We start from the raw sequence: 25,565 nt of genomic DNA, 5'->3' as shown, positions 1-25,565 counted from the left end.
TTGAAGGGCCAACCAATCGATTGTTATCTGTTAATCCAATCTTACACATCACCCTTATACACACTTCATTTAACATGTTCAAGCACTGCAAAACTGGAGGTTCTTGAAAGTGATAAGAAGATGATTTGTGTCCTTTAGTGTTCAAGTATATACTTCAATTCAAGTTGAATAAAGATTGTAAAAATCATACAAATAAATAAATTAAGGAATTCACTGCCGTTTTACCATTCTTGAGGCAGTGTCGATTACACCACCCGATTGAACATATTACACGAGTTATTTGTGCCTGTTGTTTGTGTCCTTTATGACGTACTTAAAAACAGTAAGTTTCCTGTTTGGAATGATTTTCAATTTTGTTTTATTGCCAGGCAGGTGGACAGGGTAAAAATATAATCTCACTCCTCTCTGCGATGTGCAATCGGAGCGAGTTCAGAGCCAAAGTACTGTTAAATGGCAGGTTTGTTTTCCGATTAATCTATCTATAATTCCAGCAATCTCTGTGTGTGTGTGTCTGTGTGTATGTCTGTCTGTCTGTCTGTCTGCGACTGCAGTTTCTCGACGACCGCCGATCCGATCGGATTGAAACTTGCCAGAAATATTGCTGGGGCCCCTCAGATGTGCCTTTGAGGTTTGATATCAATCAGATGAGCGGTTCCCAAGTTACAGCCATTTATCTGTCGACCAATGACAAGACACGGTGCTATGACGTCACGAATGACGTCACAATTAATGTTTATTTATTTCTTTATTTATTTATTTGCATGATTGACGGTCCGATCTGATTGAAACTTGCCAAGAATATTGCTGGGGACCCACAGATGTGCCTTTTCAAGGTTTGATATTAATCAGATAAGCGGTTCCCAAGTTACAGCCATTTATCTGTCAACCAATGACAAGACACGGTGTGATGACGTCACAATTAATGTTTGTTTATTTATTTTAAATTTTAAATTTTAATTTTTTTTGCACGATTGACAGTCTGATCTGATTGAAACTTGCAGGGAATATTGCTTGGGACCCGTGGATGTGCCTTTTCAAGGTTTGAGAGTGGGGGCGAGAGAGAGGGGCGAGAGAGGAGAGGGGAGAGAGGAGGGGCGAGACTAAGGGGGAGAGAGGGGGGGCGAGAGAGAGGGGCGTCACAATTCTTCTTCTTTGTTTGATATGACGTCACAATTGATGCTGGGGACCTGAGTATGTTTCCCAGGTGTTTCCCAAGTTATGGCCATTTATGATACGGTTGGTCCGATCTAATTGAAAAAATGCCCCAATCCAGTTGTCGTTTACGAGAGCGAAGGAACGAAGCTGCACATACTGGCACGCACCTACGGGCACACACCTACGGGCCCGCACTAGTGTTTAAAATTTCACATTCAATTTAAATAAGTTATTCCTGGATCAGTAACTGAAGTTTATGAACAGACAGACATGAACAAATTGTGAAACCCCACTTTTCGCTTCACATGTGCAGGGGTATAAATAAAGGAAACCGTCAAGTTTGCGACAATCATCAAGGTATTGTTTTATTATCTGTTGCAGGAAAAATCTTGGCGAAAATTTTGTTACACCATTTTATACAGCATGTGAAGAACGGTCGACTGCCAGAGAACCAATGTGGCTTCAAGAGAAAAAAACAAATCTCAGTGCAATTAACATGATTTTTGCTGATCAATAGCTCCAGCAAAAATGTCAAGGACAAAACTGATCTTTACACAGTTTATGTTAATCCAACATACAGGCTTTTGATACCGTTAACCATGAAGAACTTTGGAAAATAATCTCGAACTATCCTGCAAAGTTTATCAACATAGTGAGACAATTCCACGATAACATGCTTGAAAATGGAAAATATTTGAATACCTTTTCAATTACAATTGGAGTAAAACAAAGGAGTGTTTTCACTTTTCAGTATGATGTTTACTGCTATACTCTTTGATGTCTATCACAATGATTCTCACAGAGACATTTCTTGAAATGATCAAACTCATGGTGGATTTTTTTTTTTTTCAAACTTGGAGAGATTCAGGGTCAGAATGAAACTGAAAGAAGATACGGTTAATGATTTATTGTTTGCAGATGATTGAGGACTGAATGATATTTCACATCAGAATTCATAACAAAGCATAAATCGTTTTTGCTCGGCATCTGCAGATTTTGGACTCGCAATCAACACTGACAAAACTAATGTATAAACTAGCTCCAGGAAAAATATATTCCGAACCAAATATTATGATCAACAGAGTAAAGTTAGAAGCAGTGGATAAATTCACTCATCTTGGTAGCACTCTTTCTCGAGCTGTTCATATTGATGATGAAATAAATATACAACTCTCTAAAGCTAGCAAGGCTATCGGCAGATTGCGTGCTAAAGCTTGAGACTGTAGAGGCATTAACTGAAAGACGTAGCTCAAAGTATATCGAGTGATAGTTCTATGAACTTTGTTATATGCATGTGAAACTTGGACAGTCCACCAAATACAAACAAAGAAGTTGAATCGCTTTCCCTTAAATTATCGGAGAAAAATCCAGAGAGTTAAATGGCAAGATAAGATATCTGGTGTTATTGTTCTCACTCGAGTTGATATGTTAAGTATCTGTACAATACTGAAGCAATATCAGATTAATAATAATGATTATATTTATATAGTACCCTTTGCCTCTGGATATAAGGGAGAGAGAGTGAGAGCGAGAGCGAGAGAGGATTAGGGTGAGGGACACTTGTTCTGCACTTTATGTAAATGACACAAATACTGTTTCGTAATCCCATCAAGTCAAGAACTACGGTCCCATAATACAGCCTGGAGAACAGGTGTGCACGAACACCACTATGACAAGCATCGCTGTTCATATACTTCCTGATGCGATTAAGATCTGCAAATTAAGACAGTGAGACAACTGTGCGACCTGATCAGACATCCTGAAGTCATGGTCAAACATCACTCTGAAATTTTGGATTGTATGGGAATAAGGGATCTCCTGACCATCAAAGCTGAAAGTATAATTACTTTCGTGACCGAAGGTGGGCAGAGGTGATGTTTTCAACCCTGTTTGTGTGATATAACTCTCTGTTTGTTTGTCTGTTTGTCTATGAGCAGGATATCTCAAAAAGTTATGGATAGATTTGGAGGAAACTTGGTGGACATGTTGGGAGTGTGACAAAGGACAAACTGATTCTATTTTGGTGAAGATCCAGATCTGGATGCGGCGACTGTACTATAATTTGTAAAGTGATTTTTCACCATTGAGAGATTGGGCCAAACACGATATATAGCATGATATTTCAAAACGTGAAGGACTGATTCAGACGAAACTTGGTGGAAAGGTTGGATGTTTGACAAGGATGAAATCTTCTCCTCTCAACTAACAAAGTAATGTGAAAAGTCATTAGCTATATTAGATGGATCACTACATTCAGGAATAACTTTTGTTGCAAAATTAAGTAATTCGTTTACAGTCTTGCACCTGTCTTTGGTGTTGTAATTGGAGAGTTTGCCGCCATTATAATCCTTATTGGCAGCTGAAACAGTCTCGTAAACATTCCATTTGGATTTGATGAACTTCCTGTGATCAGCATCTGATTCTGTCTTATGCACTGATCTCCACTAATAATATCTGGATAGCTATTCCGCTTTGCGGCTTGATGCCACACGTCCACCATTTTGTTCAAAACGTATGTGAACTCTTTCGCAGGAATACAATAGGGTGTGAAATTTTTAATGAAAGCGTGTTTTGAATTGTGTCATAAAACATTCCAAACAATTTCAGAACAAAAATTTTCTTTTAACTCTTGAAAATTCTGAAAAAAAAACAAAAAAAAAATTCAGGATTCCCGTACAAGTTACATGTCGAAGCAAAAGTTGCAGCAATCTTAGATGCAGTTATTCATACCTTTCTTCATAATGACAATAAAACTTCCTTTCTGAAAACTATGTCAGATAGCTTGTTACATATACTCCCTGGACTCGAATGTTTTGTGAACGGGAGTGGTATCGTGGCTGCCCTGTGGCTTCGGTTGTTCACATGAAACCAATTGGCCAATGAGCTATCCATATATTATAGTTGAGATCAATGGTCTTACACCATTATCGCTGAAAGTGCCGTCAAGCTAGGCGAGCTTCCATTGCATTGTCATCATACCGGTTAGGTTTGATATAGAGAGAGCGCTTCTTCGTTGTCGCAGAAGCATGCACATCCCATCCAAAATTTCACAGAAGGCTTCATTGTATTGCAGGACAATATCATTTGCCTCATAGGCAGTGCTTTCCAGTGTGAATTCCATTTTTATCACTAGATCAGTGGAGAACTTGTTATTATCAATTGATTTGTACCTTTGCAGAACAAACATATTGTTGCAGTTTTTGAAAACCGCATGCCTCTAAGGCAGTGGCATCCAACATACAGTGATCCCCAGACAGTTATTTAATTCGTCTTTGTGTAGTTAGCCCCCCCCCCCCATGTCTCGTGGGTTAATGGGACGAAGTGCATTGCGTGGGTCTCGCAGATAGGTGTCGTAGTTAGGTCGAGTAAGTGCCTCCAATTCAAATTCTGATTCCTACTCCAACCCTTTCCTTTTAGCCAGAGTTTAGGTTGGCCTCAGCACTGCATGATGCTTGACCGCATCTCATCAGGGACGTCCTGGGTGAGCATGTGGAATTGATACAACCCTCGTCCAGTCGCCAGACCATGGCAGGACAGGTGCGGCGAGGAGGGGTCGCAAGAAGGGCGATCTGGGAGTTTGGTATGGGGTCCGGGGGTGCATTTTGGCTCATGATGGGGCCTATGGGTGTCGGGAAAAGTCCGTTGCTATTCTATATTCAAACTGCACTCGGAGCACGTTCAGGGCCAGGGTTCCGGCTTAGGGAGCATGCCCTATAGTCCATGAGGCCAACCACTTTGGCGGTGCCAAATTAGTGCCCGGTTGTGTTTGGTATCATTGGAAAGCTTATGACCTCTATGTTGTGGAAATGCATGATAGCAAGCAAAACAGAGTAGCTGAAGCGTTTTGTTAGCCAAATTCAAAATGACCGACGCTGAATTCCTGTTGTTTTTCAATATTTGAGAAATTTTAATCCACATGGCAGAATATGCATATATAGCTGCATATTTCATTACTATGACGTTATATACACTACTTGAAATATATAAAGTAAATTGAAACTCTTTCAAAATGTAAAATCCAACATTCAGCAAATACAAAAAGTGTCATAACTTTGGAAATAGTCCACATAAAGGAGTGATTTTGATGTCTACATATATATATATATATATATATATATATATATATATATATATATATATATATATATATATATATATATATATATATATATATATATATATATATATATATATATATATATATATATATATATATATATATATATTTGAGGATTCCATTAAAACCAGACTTGATGTAATCAAACCCTTCCTTGTCATGCATCAAAACAAGTGGAATACATCAAAATTAAAAAGCGATATTAGTGTCTTGTGTTATGTTTAAGAATATTTAGTATAGGTGTTCGTATTCAGTGGCTGATCCATCTATTGATGAAATTTGATACTCAATAGGCCGACCAGGACTCGGCCATCACTTGTCTGGTAATCTATGCAGGGAATTCCTTACAGTTTGGAGTACAAGTGATGATTCACTCCATCGTGTTGAGTTGTGGCCTTATCCCTGAACATTTAAAAAAATATTGTACTGGTGGTAGATAGAAATAGATTATGTGTTTTTCTAACATATCTAATCATCTGAAAGCATATATTCAAAATCGTTCATTCCTTTGTCTGTCTGTAGGCTTGAAATGCAAAAATCTGTCCTGTTGCAATGCACATTTTTGCTTCATGCAGTAATTTGAGACTGCACTCATGCAATAAGTTGCGTTTGTTTTCATTATAACAAATGATTGTTGTTGCTTTATTTCAGGTATCCCAATCAAGCATAAAGAATAATAGCCATGCAATCCTCTAACAGTGGTGAAGGCACACCTGCCAACCTTTTTCTAAGGAAAAGTGGTAGGCTGGTATCGCACGCGTCCCTAGGGGGGTCCGGGGGCATGCCCCCCCGGGAATTTTTCAAAAAAATGAAGCAAAATGGTGCAATTTCCTGCATTTTGAGACCACAGTTAGCTGAAATATATTAACATATTTTCAGAGTGAAAAAGAGAAAACTTAACATGGTTGATATACTCACCAATCTTTATTTTTCTAAGACATCATGATCATCAGTCACGTTTACATAAATTACTGACTGTCCAAGCTCCACATGTATGTGCCCATACGTGTACACAAGAGTTTACATAAACTCAATTATACATCTTTATGAATGAAATGACTGGCCACTCTGATTTCATAAAATATTTAGTTTTCAGGTTTGAATAGTTAAGATGCACATTTAGCTATTCAGAGCCTGGTAGGTGGCAGATTTGGCCTTCTTAAGAAGGTCGGCATCTGGCTTCCACGAGAAGCAGCTGACTCCATCCGGCTTGAAGATGTTAATCTTCCCTGCCAGCAAACCACACAGAGTGTTTCTGACGCCATGGCTGTCCTCGTGCACGCTTGACTTGGCGTGACCTTCCTTGCCACGTCCCAACATGCTCCTTTGATCAGTTGTCATTTTTTTGACCATGCTGAAAAGGGACTCGCAGTAGGCGTTACTGTGAGGGATCAGCAGAACGTGTTTGGCCAGTCTACAGAGCGATGGGTAAACGGGCTGGCTGGTGCCAGTGGCAGGGTCCGTCATCTTCTCCATGGCTACCCAAAACACATCCACCCTCTCATCTGGGTCATATGCTGGCAGGGTGACATCTGACTGATATGTGCAGAACTTTGCACAGCGCATCTCTGTTCTCTTCTGGGACAACAGATGCAGGGAGCTGTTCAACCAGTGTAAGTAGGCTCTGCATGGAAGCTGTCTTGGAGGAGGCTGGGTCCACGATGACCGCATTCCTGATCAAAGGGTCCCGGAATGGGAATTTGTCCATCATGTAGGTCAGGAAACCAACGTAGAACATTCGGACCTCTGCTCTAAATTTCGTCACTCCACTGGTCCCCTCTTGGGCGTTCTTCACAATGAGCTGCATTGCCTGGAAACCAACAAATAGCTCCCTGTTCGACCTCTGGTTGTCCTGTTCAGTGAAGTCCACATTCAAAACGTCCTCCTCACCCTGGATGACAGAGGGCAGGACCAGACAGGACAGGATGCTTCTGTAGAGCTTCACCATTGAGGGGTACAGGCGGTGGATCATAGGAGCCTCGGTCTTCAGAAGCGTGTTAAAGCCATCGAAGTTGGGCAGGACAGCATGCAGGAAGTGGATGTAAAGCTGTGCAGTTGGATCTTTGAAGAGTCTGACCAGCCTCTGCTCTCTCGGCCCACCTCGAGTCTTGGGTGACCTTTTCCGCTTCTGCGGTTCCTTCCCTTGTAGAGGTGCATCATCATAGTCATCATCGTCGTCAAAGTGTGTCAAGAAGTAAGACCGCAGGCCATCCCAGAGATTCAGGCTTCTTTCCAGGCACTTGTGGAGACTCAGCCACCGAGTTGAGACGTTTTTTAGCACTTTCCATATGGTCACATCACAGAATACTAGCATGTCTCGGAGCAGATGTTTCCTTTTCGCACTCTTGTCAAAGTGGTAGTACAAATCTATGACAAAGTCCTCAGGATCAAAACCCTTCAGAGCCTTGCCACCTGCCTTAGCTGCCAGGGCGCTTAAGTGACACGGACAGCCCATCAGGTATATGTCTGTGTTTGTGTCTTTTTGGAGGTACCCCATGACGCCACGATGTCGACCAGTCATTACTGAGGCATTGTCTGACGAGAAAGCAATGCATTGTTTCAGGCTTAAGTCACACTTTCGTAGAGAGTCCTTTAATGCCATGGCAATATTTTCACCAGTCGCGGAATTGACTACTGGCATGTCGAGAAATGATGTTGTGATTAGGCCCGTTATCTGATCTTCATGGGTGATCAAGACTGGGAAAAACCTGTCCTCATCATCACTGCTTCCATCCGTTGCCAGGGTAAACATCAGATCGTTCCGGCCGACATTTTGCTTGATGCGATCAACTGACTGACCCGCAATGGTGCACGTAATACGAGTCGCCTTGGTACGACCACATGCGTACTGACGCGCGATCTCGCTGTCAGGGAACATCCGTGGGACCAGCTTGGAGAAATGGTCATTTTGGGCCAGAGGCAAATTGTGCTCCATCAACAGTCCTTGAAATAAAACCTCGGCGTTGATTGACGTCGGCATCTCTCGCACTGGCTGGAAGGCTATTTTTTATGTGGTTGCCACCGCGCGGGAGTTGCTCATGTGGCGACTCAAGTCATTGTATCCTCCATGACTGATGGAGAAGTCTGATCGACACATATCACAGAAGGCATGTCCGTCTCCCTTAAGCGAAGCCTTGATACACTTGAACTCTGTTGTCCAACTTGGCTTAAACTCATTGACCTAGCGTGGGGTGGTTTTTTCCTTTCTGGTGTTTGCATTGTTGTCGTGCACTGAAGCGATGAGTCCTCTCTGTTAACTGCAGTCTTTGATCATGAATGGAAAATGCCAATGGCGCGTTGTCTGGAAATGAATGCCCGCTGTTTCCTATCGTCCCATTTGATTGGTCATGCTTAGTTTGGAAGCAATAACCAATCGCTGACGAGATAAGACATCAAGGTCAGGCATGAGTTTTGTAGAATGTAGAAGCAGCCACGTGTGATACGATCTTGGCAGTGAGAAACGAATGCAAAACTGAAAAAAACACAACTATTTTTTTTCCAATAATAATTTCCAAATGCGGTATGTCTGACTAATAAAATCGGTAGGTGTTGGGAGCTATAGAAAAATCGGTAGGCTACCGCGCAAATCGGTAGGGTTGGCAGGTATGTGAAGGGTCCTCAGAGACCGCTTTTCAAACAGATTCGCCCCCAAGCAAAAGATCTAAACCTTTTTGTGTTATCCATTATCCAGAGGAAGATTCCCAAGCTCCGCTCACTTCACCAAAAGATGTTTCATCATGGCAGACATTTCTAAATGCTGCATGTGTACGTCAGCATGCCCCATTGCTGGAGAAAGCTCAAAATCTATCAGAAGGACAGGTGCCTGACATAGTTTACCATAGACAGTGTCGGTCACGCTTTACATTGAAACGCGACCTTCATCTCTTAGAAAAACATCGAGAAAGGCGTGATGATGGTGAAACCACAGTATTTGGTAGCAGTAAACATCTTCCCAGGTCAAAGCCTTCAACAGCAAGGGTTTACGAAACAAAATGCATATTCTGTGAAAGAGAAAAGTATAAAAAAAAAAAACATCAAGAACAAGAGAATCAATTGTACAGTGCACAGAGCTGCGATGTGATAAGAGAATACGGGAGTGCGCAATGCAAAAGGGCGACCCGAAGATCTTAGCAGTTGCGTCAAGAAACTTAGTTGCCGCTGAGTCACATTACCACCACTCAAGTTACCGCATGTACACTAATAAAGGCGGTGAAACTGCAACAACTGATGCGTCTCCTGATGCCGACGAATACTGCCTGTACAACGAGGCTGAAAGACGTGCGAACGAATCGCTCTACACATTTATCCGTGATGATTTATTCACGAATCCTCGTGTATTAAAGATGATTGATCTCACAGCAATCGTCGTTGAGGTGATGTCAAACACAGGGATCACCATGACCAAAGAATCCACCAAGAAGCATCTTCGACGAAATATTGAAAATGAATTTGCAGATACTTTACATTTCTGTAAAGATGATAAAGGGAAAACACTCGTATTCCCTCACACTCTCACAATCTACGAACTTGTGAAAGAGAACCAGAAGCTCAAGGACAAGATAGAAACCCTTACAGCAGTAACATCTGGTGATTCTTCTGTCGTTATCAAAGCTGGCCAAATAATTCGATCTTCCATAAAAGAGATCCGCCAGGATCAAGTGTGGCCTTTCACACCCGCTTTGGTGAACTGGAGTGGCTTCCGATTACCAGAACTTCTGCAAATCTTCATAACGTGTGTCCTTTCAGGTGAACCAAGCTATCACAGTGCCTCGCAGAAAATTCAACTGTTAGTGGATTCATATGGCCAAGATCTGGTCTACAGTGTCACCTGTGGTCATGTGAAACCACCGAAGCACATCTTGCTATCAAATGCAGTGAAAACACTGACAGGAAACTCGGAAATCATCCAGATAATGAACAAACTAGGGCATGGAGTTTCATATACTGTTCTCGAGGAAATCGACCCTGCCTTGAGCCTTCAGAAAATAGCCTCATCCTCAGATGATTCTGCCCCACTTCCTGATTGTGTTAACCCCAACATCTATTCCGCTCTCGTTTGGGACAATATAGATTTCCTCGAGGAAACTGCAACAGGAGCAGGAACAAGCCACAGGGTCAATGGCATCATTGTCCAACAAAAGGTGTATGGTCCGAAGCTGGAATCGGCATGACCTTTAATAGAAAAGAAAAAGCAACGTTCTATCAAATATGAAGAACAACAGCTTCCAATTTATAACACTGGGAAAAGAGAAGGACCTGGAAGCAAAACAGTTGCTGAAGAATACCATGCTCTTCCTCAAAAATCCATCCACAGAAAGGACTTGATCTGGATTCCTCTACGGCAAATGCACCCGGAAAACCAAATTATTCCAGGATGGACAGGAATCAACATCATTATGAGACAGGACCAGACAGTTCATCAGCACAACATAAGCTATCTTAACCAAATCAATTTTCCAGCAACCAGCATGGTGACAGCAGCTGAGATTTTGAACAGGTCAATGAAGGTAAAAGAAAGCCTACATCTTCAAGAGGTTGTAGTGGTATTCGACCAGGCCCTCTATTCCAAAGTGGCAGAAGTTCTGTGGAAACACAGATGTCAAAATCCCGGAGTAATTCTTCGCCTCGGCTCTTTTCATATGGTCTGCAACTTTCTGGGAATACTTGGAAAACGTTTTGAGGATGCAGGCCTGCGTGACCTTTGCATTGAGGCAGGAATAGTGGCAGAGGGATCTGTAACGAGTGTCATGGCAGGCAGACAGTACAACAGGTCTCTCCGAACGCACAAATACATATACGAGGCCCTTTTCAGATTGCTATGGGCGGGATTTCTGCTCTGGCTGAAGGAACAACAACCTACACAGATGAACTAGATCAATCAGTTATTGGAATTACTGAGTGATCTTCTGGACACTTCTCGTCAAAGTTCCAAATATGAAGAGACGCTGAACCATGAATTGTTCTTGCAGATGCTGGAACATTGAGAAATATTGTGAACATCTACGGCACACCGATGGACCTCTTTCAGTGTTATGGATTACATACTTTGACATGGTTGGGGGAGTATTGCTGGCCCTAATTCGCTCTTCCAGAGAAGGTGATTGGAATTTGCACATGGCTGCAGTTCGTGGCATGATTGTCTGATGCTTCGCCTATGACCGACAGAATTATGCCCGGTACCTTCCAGTATACTACGCTGAAATGTACCAGCTCAGAAATGACCATCCAGAAGTGCTTCAACACTTCCTTGAAGGAGTTTTCTATCCAACTCGGAGAAAAGAATCCCTTTGCTAAGATACCCTTGGACCAGGCAATTGAAGAGACAGCCAATCGTGACACAAAAGTTGCGGGAGGAGTGCGCAAGTATAGTCGTAAACCTGGTGCAGTGAGTCGGTTCTTCCTGACAGCAGAATACCGGTCATCCTTCTTGCGTCATCTCCGAGACGTGTTAGTCACAGGCAAATCTGATCATGGACATGGAGAGTTACAGAACAGCAGAATTCAAAAGGATGAACTGGCTGTCAATGCTGTTGTATAAACCCTGCAAAACTGGGTTAATCCCTTTGAAGAAAATCAACAAGAACTAGTCAGTCTGTCTACAGCTGCTGCTGCAACAAGGCAGATTGCCACACAGTTGCGAGAAGCAGAAAAGCGTGGTGAGGCAGCTTATCATTGCTTTAAGTCTGAAAGACTCGCATCAAGTCCACCAGTCGTGAAATTTCATGATCCATTACCTAAGTTGAGGCTCAAGACCTTTTCAGATGTGACCAAGAAGCAAAAGAAAGTTTCTTCAAATGGAAAAGAAATGATTCTGAAAGCAGACCGAAAGTTGTTTGGGCAAATGGTACTCATTGCACAAACAAGAAAGAACCTGGATATGAAAGATCTCCTGGCACATCCCCTAGGTCCGCTGCCATGGTCTCTCACCTGTGAAGATGGGAGTATCAGGAAGACAAACAAAGCTGTATTGGCCAGAGCATTACAAAAAGATGCACAAGCGGAGAACATTCCCACACCATCAGCCATGATTATTGATGGCATGGCTTTGGTTCAAAAGATGAAGGGGGACCAGAAAACATTTGGAGACATTGCAAACACCTTGCTTCTTTCTGCAATTAGAGAAGGTGCACACAGTACTAGGATTGACATCGTGCTTGATGTGTATCAACCACACAGCATAAAACACCACGAAAGAGCGAGATGAAGCAAGAATCCAGGCAAACAGTCCAAGAATATAACTTCCCAACAAATTGTCCGTCAGTGGAGAAGTTACCTGCAGAGTAGTGACAACAAGACTGAACTCGTTGAATTTCTGTTTCAGGAATGGCAACAACCACATTCAAGGTCATTATTGCAGTCAAAGCATATGTTTGTAACCTCAAAGGAGAAGTGAATCAAAATTACTGACTCAGCAGTTGAAGATGTACCGGAGCTTTGCTGCCAGCAAGAAGAAGCAGACACGAGGGTACTGCTTCATGGAAAACACGCAAGTGACACCGGAAGTGCAGCTGTAATCTTTGTGGCGGACGACACAGATGTCTTCCTTTTGAGCATGGCGTTCTGTACACAAATTACTGCTCCTCTTTATCAGAAATGTGGGACTAAAACTCACACACATTACATAGACATCACAGCTGTTGTCAACATGAATGGATCTGATGTCTCGGAGGCAGTTATTGGATTGCACGCTTTCACTGGTTGCGACTCCATCAGTGCCTTCGCAGGTTGTGGGAAAATGAAAGCATTCAAACTGGTCAAAGAAAATCAGAATTTCCAGAGTCTCTTTAAGGAGCTTGGCCAACAGTGGAGTCTTTCGTCTTCTCTTCAAGCTCGATTGGAACGTTTTGTTTGTGCCATGTATGATGCTACATCTGGAGATGCTTCAGTCAACGAGTTTCGGTACAAACTATTTTGTGCAAAGAAAGGTGAGAAAGAGTCCTACCAGTTACCGCCATGTGCAGATTGTCTTGGAAAACATGCACGGCGAGCAAATTACACTGAACAACAAATTTCAAATTTTTTTTTTTACTGGAGATGTGTAAAGTGATTAAGACTAATTTGGGTACGCTGATTTCAAAAATCATAACCGTTTTGCTGTATCACGTCAGGATTTTCAGGAACAGAAATATTCCCATTGCCTAGAAGTCAGGATTTCAATGAAATTTACATATGTCTTTAACATGTCTATTTCGTACAATTGTTGTTAACTTGTGTTATATTTCTTTCTTTCAGATAAAGATGAGTAGGCGTTCCTGTACCAATCATCCTGACAACTTCTGTTATGTCTGTGGTCGGTAGACCAAAAAAGATCAACAGCGAAGTATATCTACAGCAGTGAAAATGAAGGCCGCCTACTTTCACTACTTCGGGTGTAAGGTGGGGGACCAAGAACAGAGCTGGGCACCACACATCTGCTGTACAAGCTGTCACACAACCTTGACTCAGTGGTTGGTGGGCAAGCGCGCGAGCATGCCATTTGCGGTGCCCATGATATGGCGTGAGCCGCAGAATCATCATGATGATTGTTATTTCTGCTGCACAAGCATCGCCGGCTTCAACAAGAAGAATAAAGGTCACATCAAGTACGCTGACTGCGTCTCTGCTCGTAAACCTGTGCCTCATGATGACGAGAACCCCGTTCCAACACCTCCAGCTGATCAGAACATAGCTGTAAGCAGTGGTGAAGAGGATGGTGATGATGAACCTTTTGAACCCGACACTCAAGAATCACACCTTCTGAACCAGGGAGACTTAAATGATCTTGTAAGAGATCTCTCGCTGTCAAAGGCGAAGGCAGAGCTGCTTGGATCAAGGCTGCAGCAGTGGAATCTACTTGAACCTAACACCAAGATATCCTTGTTCAGAGCACGTCACAGAGACATGGCTGAGTTCTTTGAGATGGAAGACACGATGACATTCTGCAGTGACATCAACGGTCTGTTGAAAGAACTTGGGTGTGATCACGATCCTGCAGACTGGCGCCTCTTCATCGACTCGGGAAGAACAGCTTGAAGGCTGTTTTGCTCCACAATGGCAACGAGAAACCATCAGTCCCACTGGCTCACGCGTTCGGCATGACAGAGACCTATGAGACTATGCGGCAGCTGCTTGATTCCATCAAGTACAATGACTTCAACTGGCACATCTGTGGAGACTTGAAAGTGGTGGCGCTGTTGTTAGGGCTGCAGTCAGGCTACACGAAATACATGTGCTTCCTTTGTCTCTGGGATAGCAGAGACGACAAGAATCACTGGACGAAGAAAGATTGGGAAGAGCGAAAAGAGCATGTACCTGGTCGACACAACGTGAAGCATGTCGCCCTTGTCGACCCAGCCAAGGTTTTCCTTCCACCACTCCACATAAAGCTCGGCTTGATGAAAAGTTTTGTACGGGCAATGGATCTGAATGGGCGTGGGTTTTTATACCTCAAGGAAAAGTTTGGCAACACCTTGTCGGAGGCCAAGATCAAGGCTGGTGTCTTTGTTGGACCGCAAATCCGACAGATTATGAAGGACGAAACTTTTCCGACAACTCTAAACCCCAAAGAGCTGGCAGCGTGGAGGAGCTTCAAAGCTGTGACGGACAACTTCTTGGGGAACGAGCGCGCGGACAACTATGAAGAAATGGTGCAGCAGCTGCTGGAGTCCTTCAGGAAACTTGGCTCCAGGATGTCCCTGAAAATTCATTTCCTACACCAGCACCTGAACTTCTTCCCTGACAACTTGGGAGCAGTCTCGGACGAGCACGGCGAGCGATTCCACCAAGAGATTTCACTCATGGAGACGCGTTACCAAGGGCGGCACAACCCGAACATGATGGGCGATTTCTGCTGGTTCCTGCATCGTGAAACTGACACAGAGCAGCACAAACGCAAAGCCAAATGCCTAAAGCATTTTTAATTACATTCTAGTGGAGTTTTTCTGTAATTTCTATAATTTTGAAGCATTCATGATGAAATAAATGAATAAATGAATTTTTGTAAATTTCATTGAAATCCTGACTTCTAGGCAATGGGAATATTTCTGTTACTGAAAATCCTGACGTGATACAGCAAAACGGTTATGATTTTTGAAATCAGCGTACCCAAATTAGTCTAAATCACTTTACACATCTCCAGTAAAAAATTTTTGTTGTTCAGTGTTATCAAACCGCAATTTGGAGACAGAGTTTGATGAACGATCCCAAGACGCCCAATCCTGCAGGCTATAGCTGGAAATTCGTTGGCGATGGTGATGACAGACACTTAGCCGTAGACTGGATGGATGGTGCACCGGCCCCCGACGCTGTTCTTGAGATGCTGTCCTGCAAATGTCGGAAGTCCTGTCGAGTTCCTCAATGTCCCTGTGCTGCAAATGGATTGAAGTGTTCTGACATTTGTAGTTTGAGCCCATGTGAAAACCAACCAATGAACGACGGTACAGACAGCGAAATGGAGTTGAGCAGCGAAGACGATTATGAAACTGAAGACTATGAGTTCAAATATTCCAAGATTGTGTACTTTCATTATTGTGTTTGAATAACAATAATAATGTGTTTGCCTTATAACGTGCCTTATATTTTATTTCTGTGTTGCTGTTACAGCTGCGACATTTGAAATCTGGACCAAACGATCAACTTGATGTCGAAAGCACATAATTACATATTTTCGATGATAGAATTTGTTTCCTATATATGTAAGGTGTCATTTATTGACAAGGTTCAAATTATATTAAGATGTATTCAAGGTACTGTTATTATAGTGCCTGAGTTGAAGTTTCTAATGTCGTTCTACATGTTGGAAGACACATTTTTTTCTAAGTGAAGAAAAACATTTGTTTCGCATCAAGGAGTCCGCAGTATTTCATGTCGGGTGTCTGTGAGTGTTTTTATTTTCTTCTTATGTTTATACGACGATAAACTGTACTCCATGAGCTTTCTTTTGACATATAGATTATACACATTAAAGTATATTAACAGTATAAAACGCTCCCAACTCAAATCCATGGTGTATAAAAATTATCCAAATCTTCGATTTTGTGCAAGAGGGGGCCGCGTATAAACAGTGCCATTACACGATATAAGCGACCGATATTTCCTTGCTATCAAGTGATTTTGATACCCCAGGGGACCCATCTTTACAAAAAAACTTCACGAGAACAGGGCACTTTGTTTGGTACCAACGACCAAAATTTTGGGCTCGGCCTCATGGACTACGATGTTGAGTCAGGAGTACCGACCTGTGCCGAAGCGGGTGGGCAACTGAGATGGTTTCTGGTCCCGGAGCCTGGCAGGGCATGGCTTGGGCTGCTGTGGCCCAATAGAGGAGCAGGATTCGGGTCACAGTGCGTTGCTTTCCGCTCATCACCCAACCCTTCACCTGGGGCTTATAAAAGGGGGAGCGTGGAGCCATTAGCCCGCTCTCTCGTCTTCGCTGCCTCTTCTCTTCGCTCGCCTCTCGCCTCTTCGCTTCACTCAGTCTCACAATTGGTGTGCGATTTCCAGGATGTTCTTCTTCTTTGAGAGCCTGATCTGAGGTGACTGCTGAGACTCCCCGCCGTGCTGTCGACATCCCACAACCTCGTGCAGAAATTAGCTCTTTCTTCAGAGAATTTCAAATTTTCACCAAAGTCGAAACAACTCTTCCTTGTCACAAACCCAACTTGTCCGCCATGTTTCGTCCGAATCCGTCCACAACTTTTTGAGATATCGTGCTATATATTGGTTTCACCCTATCTCTCAATGGTGAAGAATCACTTTAAAAATTCTAGTCGTCGGATCCGGATGCAGATCTTCACCAAATCTAATCAGTTCATCCTTGTCATACACCGAACCTGTCCACAAAATTTCATCCAGATCCGTCCACAACTTTTTGAGATACTCTGCACAAAAACAAACAGACAAACAAACAAACAAGAAAAAGATGTCGTGCAGAGTTGCAAATTCCACCCCCCCTCTCCAAAGGTTGCCATGGATACATCAAATTGTCCATTTCATTAAGATTAAAAATGACAATCTTAATCAAAGCTCAAGTCAATCAGATGAAAATTGATTATTTTTTTCAGATCGAAAATGATTTTAGAAGTTTGACCTTGAGTTGACCTTCGACCTTTTGATCTCAAAAATTGTTGGTTTCCCAATTCAGTGACACAATATGCAAGTCTTGTCCATTCTGTCAACAGACAGTTAGAAGCAAGAATTGAAATCACAAGCCATCTGCGCACTAATCCCAACCAACTGATGTATTGGTCATCTTCGATATCAAAGGACGAACAACCCCAATCCTGCCAATATCCATGTCCTGTTCCTCAAGCAAACTACAATGTCTGTGACATGTTTGAGTGCTGGGAGTGTGAAATTTTGTCTCATCGATCATATTCATTGGACAGAAGTGCACACAACTTACACTTATTTCCCATGGATGTAAAACAAAATTCGGGTGAAGACACTTCGCAGCCACTGAAGAGGTGACTACAAGCAAAGACACGATTAAAGAAAGGTATAACAGACAGCATCTAATGTTGCACAAGTACTACTACACTTCTACTCCAACTACTCCTTACCTAATGCCCATAATTAATTTCACCTTCTTGTGGGGGCGGCTGTGAGGGAAGTTTCACAAGTCTTTACACGAACCAGTTAATCAGACCTGATACTCAACTGAAGCTAATTTGGGCAAGAAGTTGGAATTTTTCCAGGGTGCCAGTGACAACTCACCTTCTTTTGAGAATTACACCGTGTCACGTAAAACGTCCACCAACTAACGCTTGCAGACAGCACACTTAGCTTCACCCTCATCCGACCAACAGGGGTCTTTTTGGACCCTCGGCCAACATTTTGATATGTTATTTCTATATTCGTTTAACAATGTATTTCATGTTTTACTAATTTGTTTACCTGCATGTACTGGTAATAAATGGATATGATGTTTTAAGATCCCACCTTGTTGCACAGAGTTACAAGCAAATCCTTTATGGGGTCCAAAAAGACCCCAGTTGATTTCCTTCATTGTATTTTTTGCATTTATGATTATTTCATATGGTACTTGTATCGAGCAAGTCCTCGAAATAATTTTATACTTATGTTTATTTACTCTATTACTAAAACATCATCCAATCAAAACATGTTTCCTCATCGGTGTGAAACTTCAGCAGATTGAATGAAATTTAGTGCTTCTGAGTTGGGGTCATAAGAGTCTCCAGTTGGAAGGGAAATTAGATATTTTATATTTATTTTTCTTTAATGTTAATTGATTTTACAAATAAAACACCATGTTTAGTTATTGATGTGAAAGTTTGGCAGATTTAGTGAAATTGGATGGTTTTCAGTTTGCCTGCGAAACACCAATCTGACAATTTATAGTGGGGTCAATGACTGAACACAGATCAGATCATCATCATCATCATGTATCATACCAAATGCAGTGTATTTGTGATGCCAAAGCAGTTACTGGCCCACAATCATGATTGTCACCTCTCCAACTCAAGAAGTCAGGGCAGAAATTTGGAATTTGATCATGGTGCCGGCAAGAGCTCACATACGCTTCGCGAAGGCCACTTGAAGGACATTAACGTGCACCAACTAATGCTGGCAGATGGGGCACCAGATTAACGTCTATCCGAAGAATGACACACACATTGATGAATCACCCTGCCACGTGAAACACTAGGACGACAGTTGAACCCAGATCAGACAGCTCGACTGTAAGTGTGCTATCGCTGCACACTCCAGAAGGAAGGTTTCTGTGATGGGATAAAAACGCTGCTTGACCACGAGACAAAGAACATTGAAGAGGATACAGATTATGGAGAATGACGCGGCATCGACAAAGTTTGCCAATCATACTTTTGTCATTTATGGAGGTGAAGTAACAGAACCATAAGTGATGATGCTTGTTGAGGTATAAGAATGACTATGGATACTTTTATCAGAATATGCAGCTTATAATGGTGCAGTATACAAGAAGGAACAATCACTAAATCAATATAATGTTAATGCAAAGATTACAACAACAATCATAATAAAATAGTTTGTTTTTTTTTGAAGTCAATGATGCATTGACGAGATTTCGTTTACCTTTGGACCTTTGTGACCTCGTGGCCCCGGTCTACCAACAGGCCCAGGTGTACCCGGAAAACCAGATTTTCCAGGAGGCCCTGGGAATCCAGTCAATCCTGGAGGACCCTACACAGTACAGGAGGAAGTCAATTCAATGGCCAGACCTGACCAAGATAACGTCATCAATTGTAACTCAGATGGTGTAGAAACAAGGTAACATCACAGGTAATGCAATACTGGTTTTGTTTACGATTGTAACATAAATGCTCGATTTTTAAAAAAAAAATTTTAAGTCAGGGATAACCCATTTATATAGGGATTTTGGATGATTTGTTTTGTGCATGAAATTCCAACTGTCCCCAAACAATACATGAAAGCAACTTGCACAGCAGAGGGATTGATGGGATATGCACTGCTCTCTTTCTCAAAGCTGATCCATGTTCACACAAAACACAACTGTCGCCACCTTTACAAATAGCACATCAAAACCAGAAAAATAATTCCATGTTGAGAATTTCTCACCTGTTCCCCTATTTTTCCTTTCATTCCAGGTTCGCCTCGATTGCCAAATGGACCCTGGTACGACAAAAGGACAGACAAGAAACATTGTTTTACTATTGCTCTCTGCACCAACTATACCTCTCATAAAGATTGGTAGTGCACAAAACACAACAACAATGAATGCATGAAGTAAAATTGATTCCTACCACTGCTCCGGGTTTTCCTTTAACTCCCTGAGGTCCAGGTACGCCTTTCTTACGCTGAAATGCACAGACAAACACTTGGGAACTAAATTTCAGTGTGTTTTTTATTTATTTATTTATTTAAACAATACGAAGTTGGGCCAAGATGATTACGATGACATCAACACATAAATATCACAGCTGAAGGTCACATTAATTCAGTGAAAATTAAATGAATGTGCCGGTACAAAATGAAACAATGCAAGAAAGCGATAAAAATATCACGTACACGCTGGTCAAAAATTATGTGCAACTTTTCAAACAGCTGTCATTGTTTGATTAATGCGACCCTCTTTTTTTTTCAGGTCGCCTCAAGAACACGGTTTAAAGTTTTTACAATACAAGTTTCTTCCAATCCCAACCCAGCTATAAACTGTCATCCCAGTGTTTCACAGGCAGTGCGATTCATCGGTGTGTGTGCCGTCCCTCGGATGGACGTTAAACTGGGCGTCCCATCTGCCACGTTCAGTTTGGGGACGTTAAAGATCACACGATGTCCTTCGCGAAGAGTAGGCGAGCTACCGCCAGCACAATGAACAAATTCCAAATTCCTGGCCTAACCAACAGAGGGCATTGCATCAGCGGGCACAGCGATGCACTCAGCCAATGAAGCTACCCCACAGCCTTGTGCTGCATATGAACGAAGAAGAATAGTTCAACAATGTCGAACAATTTCTCTGTGCCCCAGTGAACACTCATTTAAGAGACGTTTTTTGTGATGGTCATATTTTTATACACAAAAGCAGTTTCATAGGGTCTATCCGAATGCAAGAATTTCACAATAGGGTGAGTCAGAAGTAGCGCCCGATTTCTGTCAGTTGATTGTTTGTTGGCCATTTGTATTACAGTGTACAAGAAGGTAGAAATAAATGAATGACATGTTTATCTAACCATTTATTCAAGAAAAATTATTACGGAAATGTACCAAGCTGTTTTGCTTACAATTTTCAAAGTGCCCTCCCTCGTGATCGATGCACAATTGCAGCCGAGCAGGCACAGAGCGGCACACACGTCTGCAGAGTTCGTTATCAATTTCCTCAAACTTTGCAGTGATTTGAGCCTTCAATTCCTGAATGGTACGAGGCTTTTCACGAAAAACAAGGTCTTTCATGAGCCCCCAAATAAAGAAATCTGGAGGTGTAAGGTCTGGGGAGCGTGCCGGCCACTCGATCGGACCGCAGCTGCTGATACACTTTCTGGGAAAGTTTTCATCAAGCCACTAACGAACATATAATGAATGACCGTTTTTACAGCCATTTTTTCCCTGCTGTGCAGGGGTTGGCTTTTTCTTGAGGCAATGTTTTATGGCCGGATGCCCTTCCTGACGCCAACCCTGGTCGCCTCTTACGACACACAGGGATATGGTACACCTATTCTAACCGGGGCATACACCGGGACCAGTATACTGGCACTCATTTCGCCGACCTCCACTAACGAACATCACGTTCATAATGAGGTGGAGCTCCATCATGCTGGAAATAACAGTCCTGATCTTGTTCCCTGGGCCAAAATAAGGTTTGCATCATATCCAGGTAAATTTCTGCAGTGACAGATCCCTCAAAGGAAAAGGGTCCAATTATCCCTCATGGAGATATGACTGCCCAAACTGTCACTCCAGGTAAATTTACCTCCTTCTCAACTGTCAATCTTGGGTTATTCTCAGCCCAGTAGACACAATTATGTCTGCTAATTGTGCCATTAAGCTTAAAACATGCCTCATCTGACCACCAAAATCAAAAATAAATTAATTACCAAAATTAATAATCTGCAAGACAATTATGAACAACATGACTTCCCAGAAAGAATCTGAAAGCCGAAAAAAAAAAAATAAAAAAAAAAATCGGGCGCTACTTTTGACTCACCCTGTATACAGTAAAACAATGAAACATATTGATGAAAATTTTAAAGACACTGGAAGTGTGAAAAACCACATTGAAGGACACGGTGGTCAAAAACCTTCAGTGAGAACACCCGACAAGCGAGAGCCTGCAAGAAAAGCTGTTCAGGCGTCTCTGAAAAAGTCGACATTCCGACTTGCACAGGTGGTGGGAACTTGTTACACGACCGGTGGCACAATTACACATGACGACCTGAAACTGTATCCACACAGGATACAATTACCGCAACACCAGACCAAGAGAAAGGATCCAATTTTGCACTGCCATTGCACAGCATATCAAATAAGCGCATGATTTAATAAACGGAATCTTTTTTTTAGTGATGAGTTCCACTTCTGTCTCAGCAGCCACCGTGAGCAAACAGAACATGCAATTTTGGACAAATAAGACGACTCTAATAATTAATATTTTTTTTATAAAGCATTGCAGTGAAGTATAATTATAAAGCAATATATTTGTATATTGTAATCAGTAACAAGAGTGCAAGTGAGCACAATATACGTCCGAACAAGAAGGTATATACAGAATTGTGCGACGACATGGAAAACAGAATCCTGGTTGCCATGGCAACCACTTTAGATGATGAACGTATGTCGCAACACATCGTCTCCACAGTCTGTACCTGTGTACCAAATATGAAACGTGAAAGTTGAAAACTTTGGGAGTTAGAGTGCGGACAGGAACTGATGGAAAACAGCATCCCGGTTGCCATGGCAACCACTTAATAATAAGAAATTATTAAGCTCGACCAGTCACACAACGCACGAGACAAAGTTTCGCTTGTGAACTTCGAATATTTCTACGTTTTTTCTCCAAGCCCAACGATGCCGCCCAAACGCCCTGCACCTTCTAAGGCTTCTGGTAAGGAACCGAAGCGCCAGAGGAAGGTCCTGACGCTCCAGGAGAAGGTTGAGGGGCTTGATATGCTTCGGGAAGGAAAAAGGTTTTCCACAGTTGGACGCCATTATGGTTTGAATGAATCGACCATACGCGACATCAAGAAGGACGAAGCCAACATCAGGAGCCTATCAAACCCAATCGTGTTTATACATCGCCCAGCGTTTAATATTCACTCGATATAAATCCAACCCAATTGTGTTTATACACCGCCGAGCGTTAAATATTCACTCGATATAAATCCAACCCAATTGTGTTTATACACCGCCCAGCGTTTAATATTCACTCGATATAAATCCAACCCAATCGTGTTTATACACCGCCCAGCGTTTAATATTCACTCGATATAAATCAAACCCAATCGTGTTGATACACCGCACAGCGTTTAAAACATTCGCAATATAGAAATCAAACCCAATCGTGTTTATAAAAAAATAGGCATATACATATATTTACATATACATATACATATATATATATATATATATATATATATATATATATATATATATATATTGTTACAAATTTTCTCCCGCTGGCATGCAATCGGCCGCGAACCTCTAATCGCAACTGCGTTGCCCACCGGACGAACGATTCAGTCGTGACTTTCCGGAGCTAACGCCGGAACCCTGTCACGGGTGGGTCTTCAACCCCACCATGGCCATGCCAATTGTCTACCCGCGCAAGATAGGGTCACTCGCCGAACTCGATATACCTAAGTACCTGCGCGGGGAGCCGACCGGGCAGCCGTACCTCGACGCAGGTCGGCTTGGGACATGAACCGCTTAAGCGGTCCGTTCCGTTCTGCAGTGAAAACCGAGCGGGTATTATCGCCGACCTCGCCGGATCCTATTCTATTTTACGGGTGTTTGAAACCCCACTATTTATTCCACGATGCAAGATGGCATTTCCAATATGGTGAAAGGAGGACGCGACGAACGGGGTACATTCAAACAAAGCACATTTATTTTACACGTACACATACACAGTCAAATAGAAACAAAAGCAAAACACGCATGCAGTTCATTTACGAAGATTGCGGGACGTACGCATGCAACTATACAGCCAAACACAAGCAAGAAAACAAAGCACTACGACCGAATATAATTAATAAATGTACAGTCCCTTAGGCAGTTTTTACTTGTCAGGACACGGCGCCACAAGATTCACTCAAAAGGAAGGAAAGGGCCACTCATAGACGAGAGTGGCAGACAGGGTCCGTGGACCTTTATAGTACGTGAGCCTTGGTTGACCGAATGGGCTCATGGGACCGATACGGCTTACCCGCACCCTCGTGGTGCGATGATGGGCAGGTCGCGACGTCTGCTCCCCACGGCCACCAGGACAGCCGCGCCTGATTGCGGCCTTGCGACGATGGGCAGGTCGTGACGTCAGTTTCCCACGGCCACTAGGACAGCCGCGCCTGATTGCAGCCTTGCGACGATGGGCAGGTCGTGACGTGTGTTTCCCACGGCCACTAGGACAGCCACGCCTGATTGCGGCCTTGCCAAGGCGAGGCGATCCGGGCCCCGGCCGGAAACGCGGTTGAGAGGAACGAACGGGTCTTTTCGTGCTCTGTCAGAGTTGATGCTCTATAAGAGTTGATGCTCTATAAGAGTCGAATGCTCTTAGACCCCGTCCGTTCCTCAGCGATGCGAGAACGGCGCCGAGGTCCGATCACCTCAGACTGCCTTGGCGCTGGCAAGCTCTCCCCAGCTGTGGTCTCCACGCAACTCCTTGGCTTTCCCCGACTGACTCTCCAGACTTCAGGCTCCACTCGGCTCTCCGACCCCTCCAGACTGCAGACTGCCTCGAAGCTCCATTCTGCTCGCCCTTATATAGGGCCGGGGGGACGAGATTTGGCCTTTGCTCTCTGACCCTTGACCCTGGGCGGAAAGCGACGTGGTCGAGATCACCGGCCCTCTGGATCCGATTCTCTGAGACGAAGCTTCCACACAAAGCAGACGTGGGAGAAACCAACACCCTTCGACCCCCACAGGCCCCGCTTCTTTCTCTCCTGTGATCCGTTTTTCGAGGCGAAGCTTCCACACAATGTGGACGTGGTAGAAATCACCAGACTTGTGCTGCACGGCGAGAGAACCCTTGCCTCTCCCTGCAGCGATGCCGTTTGATCGGATCCCGCCGCTGTTGGCGCAAAGATGGCGTCGTTTCGGGAACGAAGGTGAAGCGATGTTTGTGGTGTGGAGTTGTTGACGGTTGTGGAGGTAAAAGGGCGAAGGTGGTGGTGGCTTGGTTGTGGTCGTTTGGGAACGATGTTGGTGGTGGCGATTTGGTTGTGGTGGGCAGTAGAGGCGATCGTGGTTGCGGTGATGGTGGCATGGTTGGCGTTGTGGTTAAGGGGAGCGATGTTGTTTGTGGTGATTTGGTTGTTGAGGTATGGTTGGTCCAAAATAATGATAGAAAAAGAAATACCTCCCTCAAAGGGTCACAGCCCGGTGAACACGAAGAAATCCCTCTAAGCAACGGTGGGAAAATCTAACAGAACACAGACTTACCGGAATAACTGAACGAAGGAACCTTTATGGTGTTCTGCGAATTTCCACAGCCGGAACAATATATATATATATATATATATATATATATATATATATATATATATATATATATATATATATATATATATATATATATATATATATATATATAATGTGGTTATACACATATTGGTATGTGATTATGCCTGGTGTCGGTTTAATGGTC

General features: G+C 43.0%; 1 protein-coding gene and 1 long non-coding RNA gene across 16 annotated transcripts in view; one reads left to right on the top strand and one right to left on the bottom strand.

Moving 5' to 3' along the window:
• LOC147026702 (uncharacterized) overlaps positions 1-22,807 on the top strand; it is a 68,977-nt gene extending 46,170 nt beyond the window's left edge. Inside the window, exons 2-4 of the long non-coding RNA XR_015058481.1 lie at positions 19,366-19,531; positions 19,858-20,051; positions 20,355-22,807. This is a non-coding gene — a long non-coding RNA (uncharacterized LOC147026702). The remainder of the gene's footprint in view (positions 1-19,365; positions 19,532-19,857; positions 20,052-20,354) is intronic.
• Positions 1-25,565, bottom strand: part of LOC147026699 (uncharacterized) — a 506,204-nt gene that overhangs the window by 339,248 nt on the left and 141,391 nt on the right. For 14 of the 15 annotated variants that reach the window (XR_015058478.1, XR_015058480.1, XR_015058479.1 and 11 more), the window contains 3 exons: positions 20,014-20,067; positions 19,829-19,882; positions 19,325-19,432 (listed from right to left, as the gene is read on the bottom strand). Coding sequence is in view for 12 of the 15 variants with exons in the window: in XM_085882416.1 (XP_085738542.1) it covers positions 19,325-19,432; positions 19,829-19,882; positions 20,014-20,067 (216 nt within the window). In the remaining 3 variants the exon portion in view is untranslated. Of the gene's footprint in view, positions 1-19,324; positions 19,433-19,828; positions 19,883-20,013; positions 20,068-22,793; positions 23,058-25,565 lie in introns of those variants that run through there. The other variant, XM_085882423.1, reaches the window with a different exon arrangement.

Source organism: Eptatretus burgeri, chromosome 5 (assembly GCF_056783735.1).
Source record: "Eptatretus burgeri isolate ZD-2024b chromosome 5, Ebu_testis_v1, whole genome shotgun sequence".
Lineage (NCBI taxonomy): Eukaryota > Metazoa > Chordata > Myxini > Myxiniformes > Myxinidae > Eptatretus > Eptatretus burgeri.
This window is presented reverse-complemented; position numbering and strand designations above follow the sequence as displayed.